The sequence below is a fragment of the Macrosteles quadrilineatus genome, unplaced genomic scaffold, assembly GCF_028750875.1.
Source record: "Macrosteles quadrilineatus isolate MER2022 unplaced genomic scaffold, UCM_ALF_1.0 Scaffold_7__1_contigs__length_78375512, whole genome shotgun sequence".
Classification (NCBI taxonomy): Eukaryota; Metazoa; Arthropoda; class Insecta; order Hemiptera; family Cicadellidae; genus Macrosteles; species Macrosteles quadrilineatus.
The window spans coordinates 7,848,416-7,864,219 of record NW_026542600.1 but is presented as its reverse complement, the minus strand read 5'-3'; the positions used below and the strand labels follow the sequence as shown (position 1 = coordinate 7,864,219).

General features: G+C 34.2%; 1 protein-coding gene across 2 annotated transcripts in view; it reads right to left on the bottom strand.

Moving 5' to 3' along the window:
- LOC128998303 (aminopeptidase N-like) overlaps positions 1–15,804 on the bottom strand; it is a 29,490-nt gene that overhangs the window by 7,207 nt on the left and 6,479 nt on the right. For both annotated transcript variants that reach the window (XM_054424382.1, XM_054424383.1), the window contains exons 4-16: positions 14,172–14,327; positions 13,133–13,228; positions 12,497–12,727; positions 11,702–11,885; positions 10,610–10,766; positions 9,602–9,743; positions 7,953–8,076; positions 5,908–5,991; positions 4,937–5,054; positions 4,184–4,461; positions 2,663–2,856; positions 1,021–1,188; positions 374–517 (exon numbers count right to left, since the gene is read on the bottom strand). In XM_054424382.1, coding sequence (XP_054280357.1) covers positions 374–517; positions 1,021–1,188; positions 2,663–2,856; positions 4,184–4,461; positions 4,937–5,054; positions 5,908–5,991; positions 7,953–8,076; positions 9,602–9,743; positions 10,610–10,766; positions 11,702–11,885; positions 12,497–12,727; positions 13,133–13,228; positions 14,172–14,327 — 2,076 coding nt within the window. The remainder of the gene's footprint in view (positions 1–373; positions 518–1,020; positions 1,189–2,662; positions 2,857–4,183; positions 4,462–4,936; positions 5,055–5,907; positions 5,992–7,952; positions 8,077–9,601; positions 9,744–10,609; positions 10,767–11,701; positions 11,886–12,496; positions 12,728–13,132; positions 13,229–14,171; positions 14,328–15,804) is intronic.

Here is a 15,804-nt window from a genome sequence, read left to right as displayed (position 1 = left end):
CTTTTTTTCATTCAGGTAAGCCTAATATCCTCACAATAATTCTGAAAAATTGAATTTTTTTTCTGAAAATAATTTATTCTAAGTTATTACAATACAAAAAATTTTGCATCTGACTGACGTGATTGATTGATTAATTATCTTGTGAAAACTCAGAATAAAGTGTTCTGAGATAGCAAATTAATTACATTTTAAAATTATTCATTATATTTCCACTTTTAGTAGGTTTATTTGTTGAAAAGTGTCGTAACTACTTTACTTACAGAGTAGATCCAGCCATCGTACTCTTCTACCCCTAAGTTAGCCTGTCTCAAGATAATTTGAGACATAGAGAACCTCACATAGTTAAAGTTAAACACGTATTTCTATAACTTACTACTGTGACACTCGCTCGATGTTCCTAAAGAAGAACTTTTGGGCAACGTAGAATCCCACATCTTTGGCAGCGATTAACCTGAAGATTATAAAAGCATCTTGTTTTCTGACCCCCGATTCGCCATCCAAGGTCCACTCCAAAAACCTAAAAATTAAAAACATATAAATATGGGACTAAAAGAAACAAAAATTAAATTAAACTATATGGATTTTTTAATGCTATTGGTAAAAATAGACGTATATTTTTTGTTTTTACACCAAAACCTTACCATAAACTGTTTTTATTCTGACAAATTTTCCCGATAAGCAATCTGGAAACTGTAAAACAAATCTGTTTTGTTTTAATATATTTACACACATCGATTTTGAAATAAGCTTATGTGGAAAATTTTTTAAAATTACATACTTACATAAAGTAAGCAGAATAATGTTGAAGAAGAGGAGGAAAAAGTCAAGATGGAATTATTTTGCTGGGTTTGATAAATTGGCAATCTGGAATTCAGACAAATTCAAGCCAGACCTGGTTAGTCTCATCGTGTTTGAATCAAAGAGCTACTTGATCTGGTATTCTTTTTTTGTATATTCTGTCCTTAACATCGGTTTGCACCCTTGAATTTTAAAATATTTAAGACATTATTTTAACTTTACCTCTCAAGCAGCCATACTTCCTTGGTGTTGGTAAGAGCTTTCAATATATTATTCTTCTCAGCAACGACATTCGCATTCTTGTATTTCTCCCACAAGAAGTTCCAAACTTCCTCGCCTCCTGACTGAACTGCGTGACTGTACACAACTTGTCTGATGTCCTTAGGAATCCTAATAAGTTACAAACACTAAATTAGGAATTATATGAATCAGAAAGTTACTAGATCTGGAACATACAGGATGACCCAACTTCAGTTACTTACAGTAGAACCTTGGGCGGATCAACCATGGTCAATGGATGCCTCTAAAATTATGATGGACATAACCTCACTATCTCAGAAAAATTCAAAGAAATTTGTATAAATTGTATTGAAATTCATGGTATATTCAACTATTTCTGCTCATTATTTATATGCAATAGGCTCTCGCATTGCTTATTTTTTTAAGATCACAGTTCATTTGACAAAAATAAAATGGAAGCACAACAAAGAAATATCGATAGCTTCATGCTCAAGCTATCCGCTAGCACTGACAATCGTCTGTTCCTTACACATTCAACACCTTACATGATTTAGCAAACAAAATAAATTTCGTGACCCATTATTGTTGCGTTTAGCTAGCTGTGCCTTGCTATGTCACAAACCGTACGTGATTGGGTAATTGGTAACCATGACAACTTTAGTAGCCTGTGGATGATTAGTAACCATGGCAACATTTTAAGTGTGTGGATGAAGAGAATTCCAAGAAATAATAGAAGAACAAAGAGCCCTACTAATTGTATTTTGAAAATGCAAATAGTTGCAATTGTAATCAACTGGGCGGTTTTTGTTTTACCGATTGTATTGGTGTGTTACTCTTTCAAAAATGTCATTCGTGTTGGAATATGTAAATATAGTCATGGTTTGAATGAACAATTGCCTGATGCAGGGTGTCCACACAAAATTTTTCATTAATTTCCATGACTTTCCATGACTATCCATGACCATTTACCATTGATTTCCATGACTCACGAACTTTACACGCAAATTATTATATAACATACACACACAAATATAACTGACTGGACATGTTATTTTGCAGAAAATACTGAAATATGTAATAACAGATAACAATGGAGTACAATAGGTACAACAATGAACTAATACAAACCGAAAACTCATAAAATAATACAACTGTAATAAATTGAATTGTCGAACATTTGTGAAAAATCCTGAAAAATGCTACAACAGTCCGGGTTACAGCTGACTAGAGCATTGAATGGTCCCCTCAAATCCATCCATAATTGGAAATTTCCATGACTTTCCATGACTTCTTGCCTATTTCCCTGACTTTCAATGACCCAAATTTTTTTCCCTGACTTTCCAGAATGTGGACACCCTGTGATGTTAAGAAAGTTCATTTCGTTGAAGAGAGCATCCGAAGGGTAGCGCCGACAACTGCCTAAGGCTGCATTTACTATAACCTTTTGGGTGATTGATTATTAAGGTGTTAAAATATAACTATTTGCAGATCTCCAGGCTAAATTTTTTCATCAAGTAGATGAGTATAACAATTCCTGGTTAGAGCGTAGTGCCTAGAATTTAAACGTGGGACGTGAAAAATAGTAAAAATGAACAACTCGAGTCCTGAAACATGTACAACTTACGGGTTATGATCTGAGTCTTGTCCCTTGAACCAGCTGTTGAAGAGTTCCATAGCCAGATCACCACATTTGCCGACATTGAGAGGACACGCCCATCCAGTAATAAGGCTTATTAAACGACCTTTCTCAAAGTCAGTTGTTTCTTCCATCGGGTTTAGATTTGATACCACTGACTTCAAAAGACGCCGCATGAAGTTCTAACAAACACATCATACTTCATGAGCTAAAAGAATTGGTTTAAACAATTCTATGTATAACATAAAGATTTAAAAATTTACCTGCTCAAGAGTAAAGTATTTAGTTTTTCGGTAACTTACATGCAATAATACATTGGATTAGAACAGATGTTTCATCATGGTTTTTGAGATGTGTTCTCAACTTATTGGTCCTTGAAATTTACAAGTTTGATTTTTACTTCCCGTCTCCCAAATAGTGTGTCCATTAATCAATAACAAGCAGTCAATCATTAATCAAGACATTGCAAGGGAGAATTAAACTTTATTTTTTATTATTCGCATACAATACAGATGTTTCATAAAAAAAGTTGGTGGCCTCTTTTAGTCTTGAGCTTGCCTACCTTTATGAGCATCAGATCTGCACATGATATATTGCAAAGAAAGTGGTTCTCGTTCTTCATGATGTTCCAATCTAGAGAGCTGAAACCCTACTGGACTGAGGCTGTTTTAGGACTTAGTCCTCTTCAGCCTTAAGGAAGTGGTGATTAAGTACAGTACAAGAAGGAAATGAGGATAAACTTAAAGTGGCGACAACAGGACACAAACTCATAACACCGCTGTATTGGTTCCACGGTTAGTCACACTTCCAACTGAACCACCCATTTACCAGATAAACTGTCATACCCATTATCATATTCTAAACTAAACATTTTGTTTAAACTATGTGAGATTACCCATAAACCAAAAACGAATAAATCCTTGAAGTAATATTGTAACAACACACTACGTAATCATTCATAACCGAGAGAAGTACACAGGGTTTCAAGATTTGAAATTTACGTTTCAAGATTCAAAATTTAAATGTTGATTAAAGTTACTAGATTTAACTAAGCTTTGAATTAAACTGTTTAATAACAAAGAGGATAGCAGCTAACTTACCTTGAAGAAGCACAGGGTAGGCTATAGAACAGAAGACACACAGAAAGCACAATATTTCGTCCCTTGGGGTACTTTTTCAAGTGTAATAGAGAAAGAGGGTTTACAAAATGGTAAAAGAGTAAGAGTAAGAGATAAACGAGTTTACAATTTTTCTCTTTCACTTTCTCTACATTTGAAAAAGTCTCACAGGGGATGAAATATTGTGCTTTCTGTGAGTCTTCTGAATGTTCTATGACCTACCAGTACTTCTTCAAGGTAAGTTAGCTGCTATGTATCCTCTTTATTCTACAGTTCAAAATCCTGACCTGGTTTTGTTTCCTTAAACAAAACTGTGTACTAAGAAAATCATTTATTAAGATTGGTGGATTGATATTTTAATCAAAGAAGACCTCTGTTGAAAGGTACTTACCTTGAAATCACCATAAATGGGTGTGCGAATTAGTTTTGATTTGATTAGCTCCAGTTTCGTCAAAGCTGCGTTCCAAGGGATGAAAGCCGTTTCTCTCTCGGTGTAGGTGATGAGTGAGAAAGCGATCTTAAAGTCGAGAATCCCACAATTGGCAAAGTCCATGACATCAATGATCAGTAAGGCTCGGTTCATCACATCGATATCGTCGAACTTGGGTGAGTTAAGAGCAGCAATGAGGAGGTCCCAGTTGTGTTGGTCGTAATTTGTTTTATACAGTCCTGAAATAGTGATACTGATATTATAACTGCACATAGATCCTGTAATAATAATTAAACATAACATAGTATAATATTACACATTACGTAAATATTGATGGTTTAAGGTTTAGTTTCTAAATGAAAGTTTGATTTAATGGAATGTTTTAGGCTTTCCACCCTAATGCCTGCAACGCCTCAAACATCGGACTAGACACTGATACATACAGAGCAAAGTATTCAAACATACAACCAATAGCAAAGTGACATTCCCAACTTTATTTAACAATGAGTTTATTCCAACACCTTGCATTGTGCTGATGTTGTTTAACCACTTTGACAGAACATATAACAAAACAAAAATGTTTAACAATCCAAAATCATAACTCTAACGACAACGACAAATATAATTATTTTTATGTCAATATCATAGAGAAATTTGTTCTAACAATCTTTGTAGCATTATAAATCTTTTAGATATTTACTTAAAATATATTACCTGCTGCTCTGTTGTTGAAGATGACCCATTCATTTTTTTCAGCTTTTAAGTGAAATGAAAATTGCTTGTGACCTCTGGGAAACCATTCTGCTGGTCGATTGTCCTTGAAATTGTGCTCCTAGTACAACAAATGATCAGTTATTGGCTATATCAAAATAAAGTATGTTTATATGTAGTGAGTGTCCCATGGAAAAGACACTATTTTAATATACAAGATGCATGAAACACGTTACAAACTTGACAGGCACTAAACACATATGTAAATACAACCTGGATTCCCTTTTGGTTCCAAAGAATCAGAATAGAATGGAATACTACCAAAATAGCACATTTTTGTTAAATTTGTCTTATTTTCAAAACTATATCAAATTAATCCTTCATTTTTTTCTTTTTTTCATTAACTGTTCCTTTAGTATATCAAATTAAAGAAATTAGAAAGTAGTTAACTACTAATTAAATCAATTTTATTTTTAACCCTTCATTTAAACTGATGTCGACCAATCACTATACAGTCAAATACACATGTATTTATTATGACTGTAGAGTTTCCAGTTTGCAGCCTGTTCAATACATTTAGTATATTAATTTGAAAATAGCAACTTCTTCAAAGAAAACCCTACATATACATCATGTATATGTAGAACTTCAATAGCAAGACCCTTAATAGCAAGTCATCCTTGATAACAAGTGTCATTCTCAAATACTCTTTATGATGTTTGTGGATTAAACTCTTATTTAAATTAGACAACCAGATTTTTACGGTACAATATACAAATCTTAGATTTGTCTAGGCACTTTCTGCACTTGAATTGTTGATTTGACACTTTACTAAAAGTCAGAAAAAAATCTAGCAAAAATCAAACCCAACATATGGTTTAGACATAGCAGCTTCAATAAATATGTATAAGTTGGCATGAATCAAATTAATTTAAAAACTATATTACTATTACTTAATATACTGAAACAAGTACCTTTTCTGTGGAGAAACTCAAAGGAACCCACCACTTTGCCTTTTGGTCGAAGTCGATATCAGACTTGTTTGCGTAGTATTGAGTCTGCAAAAATAAATATAAAGGTTTATACACTAAAGTTGATTACTATAATATTTACTTAACACAATCAGTCATAGACTAATGTTCTATATTAAATTTATTATGATCATTTAAAAAGTGAACAATTTATCATTTGGTGTTCTCATTCAATTATTGTCAATATTCTCAACAAAATTATTAATTAAGTCATATGAATAATAAGGAAGACTTACCAATTGGCTAGTAAGTATTTTTTTGTTAAGAAATTTTATAGTAAAAGAACACAGAGAACATAAGTCTGATGTTTCGTCCTGATGTACTCTCTGTATTATTCTATTGCTTTTAGCCATAGAATGGCAGTGTTTCATATTATGATTATTCAACATTGGTTATACTATTTTAAGTTCATACCTACCCATCCAGTGTTTAAATTGTCAACAGTTAACATACAAAATAGTTTATACTACAGTTGAACGAGTCCCTAAATTTCGGAAAAAAGTATATTTCTAAACTTCAGTTGGGATTACATTTAATTTGGAATTTTCTCAGGAACTTTTTCAACTGTCAGCAATTTTGACATTATCAGGAGTGATCATGTCTTTAGGATCGTGGGAAAAGTCAAAGATTTTGTCATAGCTGATGTTGTCTCCACGATCGCGGGCAATAATAACGATGGCGCCACAATGATGGATTACAGTCATGATGACATATAAGTGTGCAGTAAAGACTGAACTTTGATTTTAACTTAAGATTGAACTGGGTAGCACTGTAAACTCTAATTGTGTCATTATGGCCGTTTGCAAGAATTGGTACTCACGATTTTTTTAAAGCAATCAAGTTTCCTTTGCTACACAGAAAGAAAAATCCCATCCCATGACAAATCGGAAAGGATACAAAAATCGTATTCTTACATGTCCTGAACTAAAGTAGCCTTACAATCGTTGACTTTTCTTTTGGAAACTGAAGTAGACATCCCATCTCCATGGACCAGCTGTTGCATAATCTTTATTGAAAAATAACATGGTCCTGTGAGCCAGTCATAGGTTGTGCTAGTGTCCAAAATTCTATTTTCTACCTTATATTTTGTTACTGAGATAGTTCACGTGACATAAAAGTAGCTTACAATAAATCCTACTATCAGTTTAACTTTGTTAACACGTTCGCTGCGGTCGTGCAATGGCCAGCCATGGCAGGTGGCAGGAGCAGCCAATGCGCTGTGTAGATGTGTGTGCAAAAATGTTTAAATTTAGTTTCATCCATTGGGTGAGGCATATTATAACATGTACTGTGTTTTACTCGTTGTAGACGTAATTTTACAAGAACCCAACCAATAGCAGCACTAAAAAGCAGTCTTATGATTGCCAAATGGAGAGGAAAAGTAGGGACAAAAACCCAGATACACCATAAAAAAATATTGCAAAAAGGCGTCAAGCACAATTATGAGGTTTGGTTCCTTTCACAATGCTTTTTACTGCAGTAATTATTATCATTATTCCATACATTTCACTAAATTTAAGCCCCACACTACACTGAATTTGGAACCCCCCCTCCATCAATAAAATAGTTGTATCTTAAAACAAACTATACTGGATTGAAGTATAAAACTGGAGCAATAAGCGCCAATCAGAAACAATGTTCAGCGTGCGAGACAAAGCTCACATTGAAGTAAGATTGTTGTTATGCAAGGAGGACAACATTTCCTGCCCCGCACCAGTGGTGCCGGTATGGCAGGACGAGAATTCCTGCCCCTCGCACTCAACGTGTTAAAAAGTCTACATACTCAACGGTAATTTACATCAGCGCAATCTGTTGGCAGCTTACTTCAATTACGTCCGTTTTGACTAAACAAGCGACAACTTTAACATGGGGATGAAATGTCTAGTTGTATCAATGGTCAAATAATAATCTCGTTTAACCCTAAACCATACTTTTCCAGATTATAAATATTCAACAGTAAACAACAAATTATAAGGTGACCCCCATACCTGAGTGATGGTGACGTTCTGTTGTTCATACTGTCGTTGTACAGTTATGACAGGATAGCCAGTTTGTAATGTCCACGTATCCATGATTTTCTTCACTGTCAGGTCTTTGGGCAAAACTGAGAATCTAAATAAAAACAAATATCAGTCTAATACCAAGAATGCGTTGAACAAAGTAAAAGAATTTTGAATCTGAGCGTCCAAACAATTTAAGTCTAAGTTCTATGCAAAGTTCAAGCCTCAGGAATTAAATTTTGTGACAAATGTATAAACCTCACTCCTCGTAACAGATTTACAGTGTTTACAGGACAATAGCATATTCGGAAGTCTCTCAAGTTTTTGGTTAAGAAAATTTTTTTTAACTGGGAGCTAAGAAAAGAGGATTAGCACAAAAGTTCCCTTTTGTTAGTCTTATGGCAAGATTTACATGGATGTCAATCCATTTATTTCATCCAACAAGTTTTTGGTGGACAGAAATGCATTCAATAAGGATCATACCTGCAATTCACAAAGATCCCACATTCCATTTATCTTATAAAATCTCACTTGACCTGCACTGTTTGTTTGTTTAAGGTGAGCCTCTTAAGGTGCCTGAGCTCTGTGACAGACAGGCAAACTAAAGAATTAAACACCAGATTGGATTTGAACCTTCTTTGGTGTTGTTTCCAGGACACAACAGCTGCTTGGCCATCGATTAGACCAAACAACCAGTAAACCCAACAATCTATCGTAGTAGTTCGAAGCTTGCCACCCAGAATGCAGCAAATTTTGGGTTAGGCTTTCAGCCCAGACTGTTTAAGGGTGCGCTCTACCTCAGCTCGGAAATCTCAGCTCGGGCTTCAGTAGCTATGTTGCACCATTGGACAGCGCCGCGAGAAGCGCTTGCAGTGGTTTCCAAGATTCGTGTTTTCGAATTAACCTATAATGATAGCTACGGCTTATAGTAGTGCAAAGACCAATTTATAGTTCTGCGTTTTTTCGAATGTTCAAATATTGTTTTTTTAATAAGTTAGGGCTAGTTGAAAAGACCTTTTTCCTTGGCCTGCAACTCAAGTTTATAAGGCGTGTATTAAAAATAATTGAAATATAGAAACATCTATAGAAATTTTCATCCTCTTTAATATGAGACCCTAACTTTGATTCTACCTTCAATGTAGCAGGTGAAAACAGATATCTTGCAAACCCTTGCATTCGGTGGCGCGACAGGGGTAAAGCGCGCCCTTAACACCTTAATTCAGACTACATATGCAGGGTCACGGCATCGGTAATTGGTGAGATTCGAAGCCAAGACCCCAAGGACATTCATTCCTCAAAAGATTTGTTATGTTACTTTTGACATCTCATACTGTCTTTGAGCTTCCTTTTTTAGCCTTTGAGGCTTAAAAGGTTCAACAGTTATTTAATTTGATTACAAAATTTTATAAATAAATAGTTTAGTTGCACCACGAGTATAGCTAATTTTCTAAGAGACTGTAAATCTATCTAAAAAGGGGGGAGAGGAAAGCACAAGGGGGAGAAGCGGGGACTTATGGGAAAATACACCTCTTAACATGGTCTAACAGCATACAAAATTCCAGCTTTCCCAGAATTACTTCCAACATCTGCCTTATTTATATCTTCATTGACTGGGCTAGATGTAAAATAATACCAACCTGTGAGCTTGTTCTGTTAGTGACTCCCACAAATCATCTTTTTCGGCATTTGAAAACTGATATTTCAGCAGATATGCGCTTATTCCAGCCCGGAAAACTTCCTCTCCTAAGAAGAGACTTATCATGCGCAGAAGAAATGATCCTAGAAGAAACAAATGAGCTGTTACAAAGGAAACCTATTAAGAATTGTATACCTAAATAGAAGAAAAGAAACATAATAAGATTGATAAATGCAATTTATTTTAGGTAATATTTGTTTTAACTAAGACTGAGCATTTTACATCTCTATTTGAACTTTTGAAAATCCTACATTCCAGTATTTCGGTGTGAAAAATATATTTTAACCACATTATAATATTGCCTAAGTTAAAGAGCACTAATTTACACTGCCATACATTTTTATGATACCATTCTGAAATTTGGCATTTTTTAAACTATGAATATACTTGTAAATAAAAAACAAGCAATCTAAAGCTATTTATTTTCCCTCTATAGGTATAACTTGGGTGACAATGCACTGTATTTAGCCAAATTTGTACATATAGGCCTATATATGTGACAGTTAGAATAAATTGTGTTTTTTTTCTTTCTTCTTCTTGTAGGCCTACCCCAAAAAGCAGTTTTAGAACACTAGCCATCCTAAAAACATACTCACAAAAAAATCCTTAACTATTTACTTTTTTCACCTGCGTTTTTACTATCACACTTATTATACTACTATACTGACTATATACCAAAGTCAAAATCCAATTAATGAATTTAAAATACCAATTTAAAAAGCTTAAAGTTAATAAATAAGTCAAATAAACTTGAGCACCTTGATAAAGTCAAAACGACAGTTAGCTCCATAAAAATAAACATGATGTTTCCAGTAATGTTATTATGAATATCATGAATATCATTCACAAGACCTGTACAGCACAGTGAACTGGAATTTAGTAAAGCCAGGAGGAATTGGTTTAGAAACATAAATTAGGCCCTAATAGCTTACATGTTAAGGAAACTTACCTTTGTCATATGATATTGCGTCAAAAATATTACTGATTTCTTTCGGATGATTTATCACTACCGACACTGGATGAGAAGTTTTCAAAGAGTCTAGGTGAAAGACTCTGAGCAAATCTGAAAGCGCCTCGGCGTCCAATGAATTCCACTCAGGGAATATCTGGAAGATAGTTTTATCATAGAATGTAGAATGAATTATAATTACCTATCTTTAAGAAAAACACAATGCTACATATTTGAACCTGAATACAAGTGAAGTAGGACCTATGACTGTTAAATGGAGATGAGATGGAAAGTGACGAAGACCAGCTGTTTCTTTAGTCGCGACTATTTATTAAAAAGTCCAATGATCATGACTGGTGGTTCCAGTCTCAAACCACCCAAAAGCTACTGACTTTTCTCATGATCGAACTTGTGTATTAAAAACATTGTCTTTTCTTGGATTTTTTAGACAGATTTAGAGAATAACTGGGTGGTAAATGCCGCTTATGAATAAAAAGGCTTTTGGCTATTTTTTTAAAATTACAATAACTTAGGTTTAAGACCATAAGAGCTTCAGGCTTTCAAAAAATTCAAAACTGGAACCAGCTGTCCTTTATCATTGGCATGTTGTTAAATGGACCTAACTAAAATTTTGCTGGTCATTAAATTACCGGTAATATAGTTATAAGAAATCTATGTGTCAACATACAAAGCATACACTGAGACATTGTCTTGCCATATAAATTGTTTGAATCAAGATATAAGGTATACTCTTTACCAGTTTGAGTAAACTGTGGAAAACTTCAGTTTTTATAACTGAACCAAGATTTATGACTACCAGCACAACTGTGCATTATTCATATTGTAGTTTTTGTAGATAAAAATTTAAATTATATTTTCTCAACCTCAATATTTATTTTTTAAGTACTTGAACGTCAAGCTATCCAAATCCGAAACTTTGCCTTTAATTATCCAAATCCGATCTGAACTGAAGTTTCACTATCCACACACCTCTAGTGTCAACATTTTTCTCTTGGTTAATAAAGTGTTGATTTGCTCACTTGTTGTATAACTAACTATTTTTAAACTCTAAAGACAGCTTTGTACACTTACATAGTCAACGGCCAACCCTGCCATGTAGGTGGCGAACCCTTCCTTGAGCCAGAGGTCCGTCCACCATCGCATTGTCACCAGATTGCCGAACCACATGTGGGCTATCTCATGGGCAATGATCGAGGCTATGTACAGCCTCATAATACTTGATGCAGTCTTTTCATCCAGCAATAGGGAAGACTCCCTACAATAAAATCACATAGTGCAATAATTATTTTCAAAAGAGTTTTGTTGCCTCCGGTTAACTGTTTAATTCTTTTAAATGGATTAAATACCTGCATAAAGTAATCCTCGGTTGCTGTAGTGGCAACTAGTTAAGGAAATTTTGCAATTCCTTTCCAAACTATTTTGTACAACTTAAAAATATTATTATAATAAAGCGTTGTTGTACGCCCAATTTTTATTAAGAAAATTCTGACAAAATGTAAATTTAAATGTTTAGGTTATTCTTATGGAGAGAAAATAGAATGTGCTTTACTTGTTTAGGGATATATTTTTTATCCCACTTTATTACCTTCCCTGTAGCAACACACCTAAGTACTCATTGACATTTTTTTAAAATTCAAATCAAGAATAAATCTGAAAGTTTAAAGGGAAAATTTGAGTGAAAATCCAACCAGGTATTTTATAGTTGATTCAAAACCGCCAAAATCAAACCAAAAGTTTTTAAAGGATGCATTTGCTTCCAGACATAAAGTAATGATATTTATATCTTTACCAGTAATCTGTCCCTATCACAATAAACCCAAAGTATTAATTAGTTAATCACGGCTTGAATCCGAGTAAATTACAAACCTGAAGGTTATCATTCCCCAGTTCTCCATTGCTCCTATCTTGAAGTCTGGTATTGCCAAAAGATCTTGCTTTGGAAGAGAATACTCCTTCCCAAAAAATATTTCATAAAACTTAAGAAATTTTGGACCGACCAAAGCTGGAAAAGCACTTTGATCAATCGCATCTTTCCGGGCCCAGACTCTGAACGTGGTGTCCTTTGGATTTTGAACAACTTCGTTTACTTCAAATTCACTGTAAAAAAAAACACTCTTATTCTTAATGCTCATATGATAAAAAATAACACAAAACTTAGAAGTTTTATGTAATAATTTTTTTTTTTACTTTGTGGTTGCTATTAACGGGAAATTTAGAAACCAAATGCATTAAAAAGGGTAGCAATCGGACTATAAACAAAAGATCTTACATTGTGAATTGATTGTGTAAAATCTAAATCCAAAACTTTTCAGAAATTATTTTCTAATTTTAATTTGTTATAGAAAAGATTGGAAAGAATGCCTAATCCAAAATGTCACCTCGTTTTTTTTTTTTTTTTTCATAATACAATATTTCTACAGTTTATTTATGTCACAACTACAAAGTAATGCTTATGAAAAAACAGACGGGTTTTTGTGAGAAACTATCAAGGAAAGTACTTACCTAACCATGAATGCAACGAGGTAAGTGGACATGAGTGGAGTAGTCTCAAACTCGCTCCAAACAAAATTTGTGATTTTTTCATCTCTGAAGTTTTCTCTGTGGACAAGTTGTTTTATTTATTAGTTTAATCAGTTTTAGAAGGATGTGTTGGTTTGCTATTCTATTTGTTAGTATATTTGACATTGGTGAGAGAGAATCTCGATGAATTTTCAAGTATATCCACAAAGATTTGAGCTGCCCTTTGGACAGCTTTCCCTCAAAAACGTTAGTGTTCTGTTTTACAAAATGTCATTGGAGTAAAAAATGCTATTCGAAGTATGTGACTAGTTAATATTAATTTTATTAATAATACCCTGTTTATGTGTTCATTAAGGTTTCCACTTTCCAGTACAGGATGGTAACTTTATAAGCCAAGACACTGATCAAAATAATTTTATTTTATTTTTAACGGCAACATGTATAAGTACGAAATATTTCAGCCTGAGGTTACCAAATTTTACTAAACTACAGAGTAAAAAACTGAACAAAAAGTTAGAATCGCCAGTTAATGCTGCTAACTGAAAATTAGCATATCAATGAAACGTACTAGGGATAAATGTAATGAAATGAAATGTACTAAAATTTGTGATTTTTCCAATGCTATTTTACACACAATTTGTTTTTCGGTTTTCATGTTTATTTAGAAGAGTTAATTTTGTTTTTTATTCTTTAAAATATGCTGAAATTTCAGAATCAACTTTAAAATATGTTTTTCGTTGATTTTATTGAAATGCATGAAACTTCTTTGTACCAGTAGCTAGAGGAGAGGCGTGGAAAAAGGCTATGTGAAACGGTAAACCAACTTCAGGGCCTATGCAGTGTATAGGTATTGCCAGTCTATGTTACTCGTTGATTGCTGGTGCGCACACTCACTTACCAAAAGTGGATCATCATGTAAACACGGTTGTGAGCAAGACTTTGTGTGTGAGGGTTAAACAACCCTTCACCTAAACACTTATCACTAAAATATAAATAATTAAGAAAATACACATTTACTTACAAAGGATTTGTTGATTTCAGCGGCATGTTACTAAGTGCCTTGAGGTCCTGATGATGCCCCAATCTAATGTGGAAGGTTGCTTTCAGTAAAGGTTCGTCAAAACAAGGAAATGCTCTCCTGGCATCACTGGGCTCAAAATGGGTGACCGCAAGATACCTACAACATTGAATTATTAACAGAAACGATAAAAAGAAGCCCTTTTAATGCCATCATTACAGCAGTAGCCAGTTTTTATTTATTTGAGCGGTAATGTCATACTTGCACTCTTAATACACAAATAGCTATTCTATATTAGAGAGCAACACAAGTTGGTGTTACTGGATTTCAAACATTGTGAACTGATACTATAAACAGCACACAGCAACAATAACAATGCTAATGGCGGCGCTTGAAGAGCAAGGCATGCCGGGAGTCGGCACGCATGCGTGTTTTGTCTTTGGCACTCACTTCAAATAGATTCAGCAAATCGGACCTTACTTTTGGAATAACTCTCGTATATAAAATGTAATCTAGGTTATGTTTACTTTTTAAGGCTATGTTATTTGCTCACTGCATGCTAGTGTTTATATCGACACCAAGGCTTTGGCCACACGGGCGTTTTTTCACGCGGTAAAATGTAGCTTATTTTCACGCTGCTTGAATTCCCGCTGTTGTATGCCACACGTGCGTTTTTATCACGCGAAAAAATTTAGCTTATTTTCACGCAGGTTGCGGCAGGAGCGGTAAAAAGCCGTGGGAACCCGCAGTTGATTGACTAATTCACAAAGTTATGTTGTAAATCTTCCTCATGGCCGGAATAGTAACCTTGTTTCTGACTAGTGAACAAGAAATATGAATGGTATATTGATTTCGGTACGAAAACAATACTAAAATTATTTTATTTTGTTAACCTTTCATTTAATTATTTACATTTAGTATAAAAAATAAATTATATATCTTATATTATATATTATCTTATTTTCACGCAGGTTGCGGCAGGAGCGGTAAAAAGCCGTGAACAAGAAATATGAATGGTATATTAATTTCGATACGAAAACAACACAAAAATTATTTTATTTTGACATTTAGTATAAAAAATAAAATATATAATATAAATATTTTTATGACAAGATTTTCATTAGATCTTTGAATATTCTACTACATAAATGCCTCTTTACATTTTTAGTACAACTAAATGCCTTTCCTTTTAGTAACAAATTATTAAGTGGCTCAGTAAGGTCGACCTATGTTTAAGATCCTAATGTATAATTGGCTAGACCCAAAAATATTTTACGATATCCTGGAAAAAATTTTATACATTTAACTTTATTTTAACTTGCTAGAACGACTTGATCAAAGCTGCGTGTTGCTCCCGCCCGTGTGGCCAGGGACAGAGCGTGAAAACAAGCTTCAAAAATGCACCCCAGTCCATTCTTCTGCGGGCCCGCGGCGGGTGATTTTGCAGACGCGCCTTATCTGCGAGAAAACAGACTCCGTGTGGCATACCTCATTACATTTAATGCTGCCCATATTTCTCGCGTTTTTTCACGCTGCGTTCTTGCGTGAAAAAACACCCGTGTGGCCGTAGCCCAACTGTGAAATCAGCTGATTTAGCGAGTGAGAATGAATAAACCAGAAATAAGATATTTTGTGT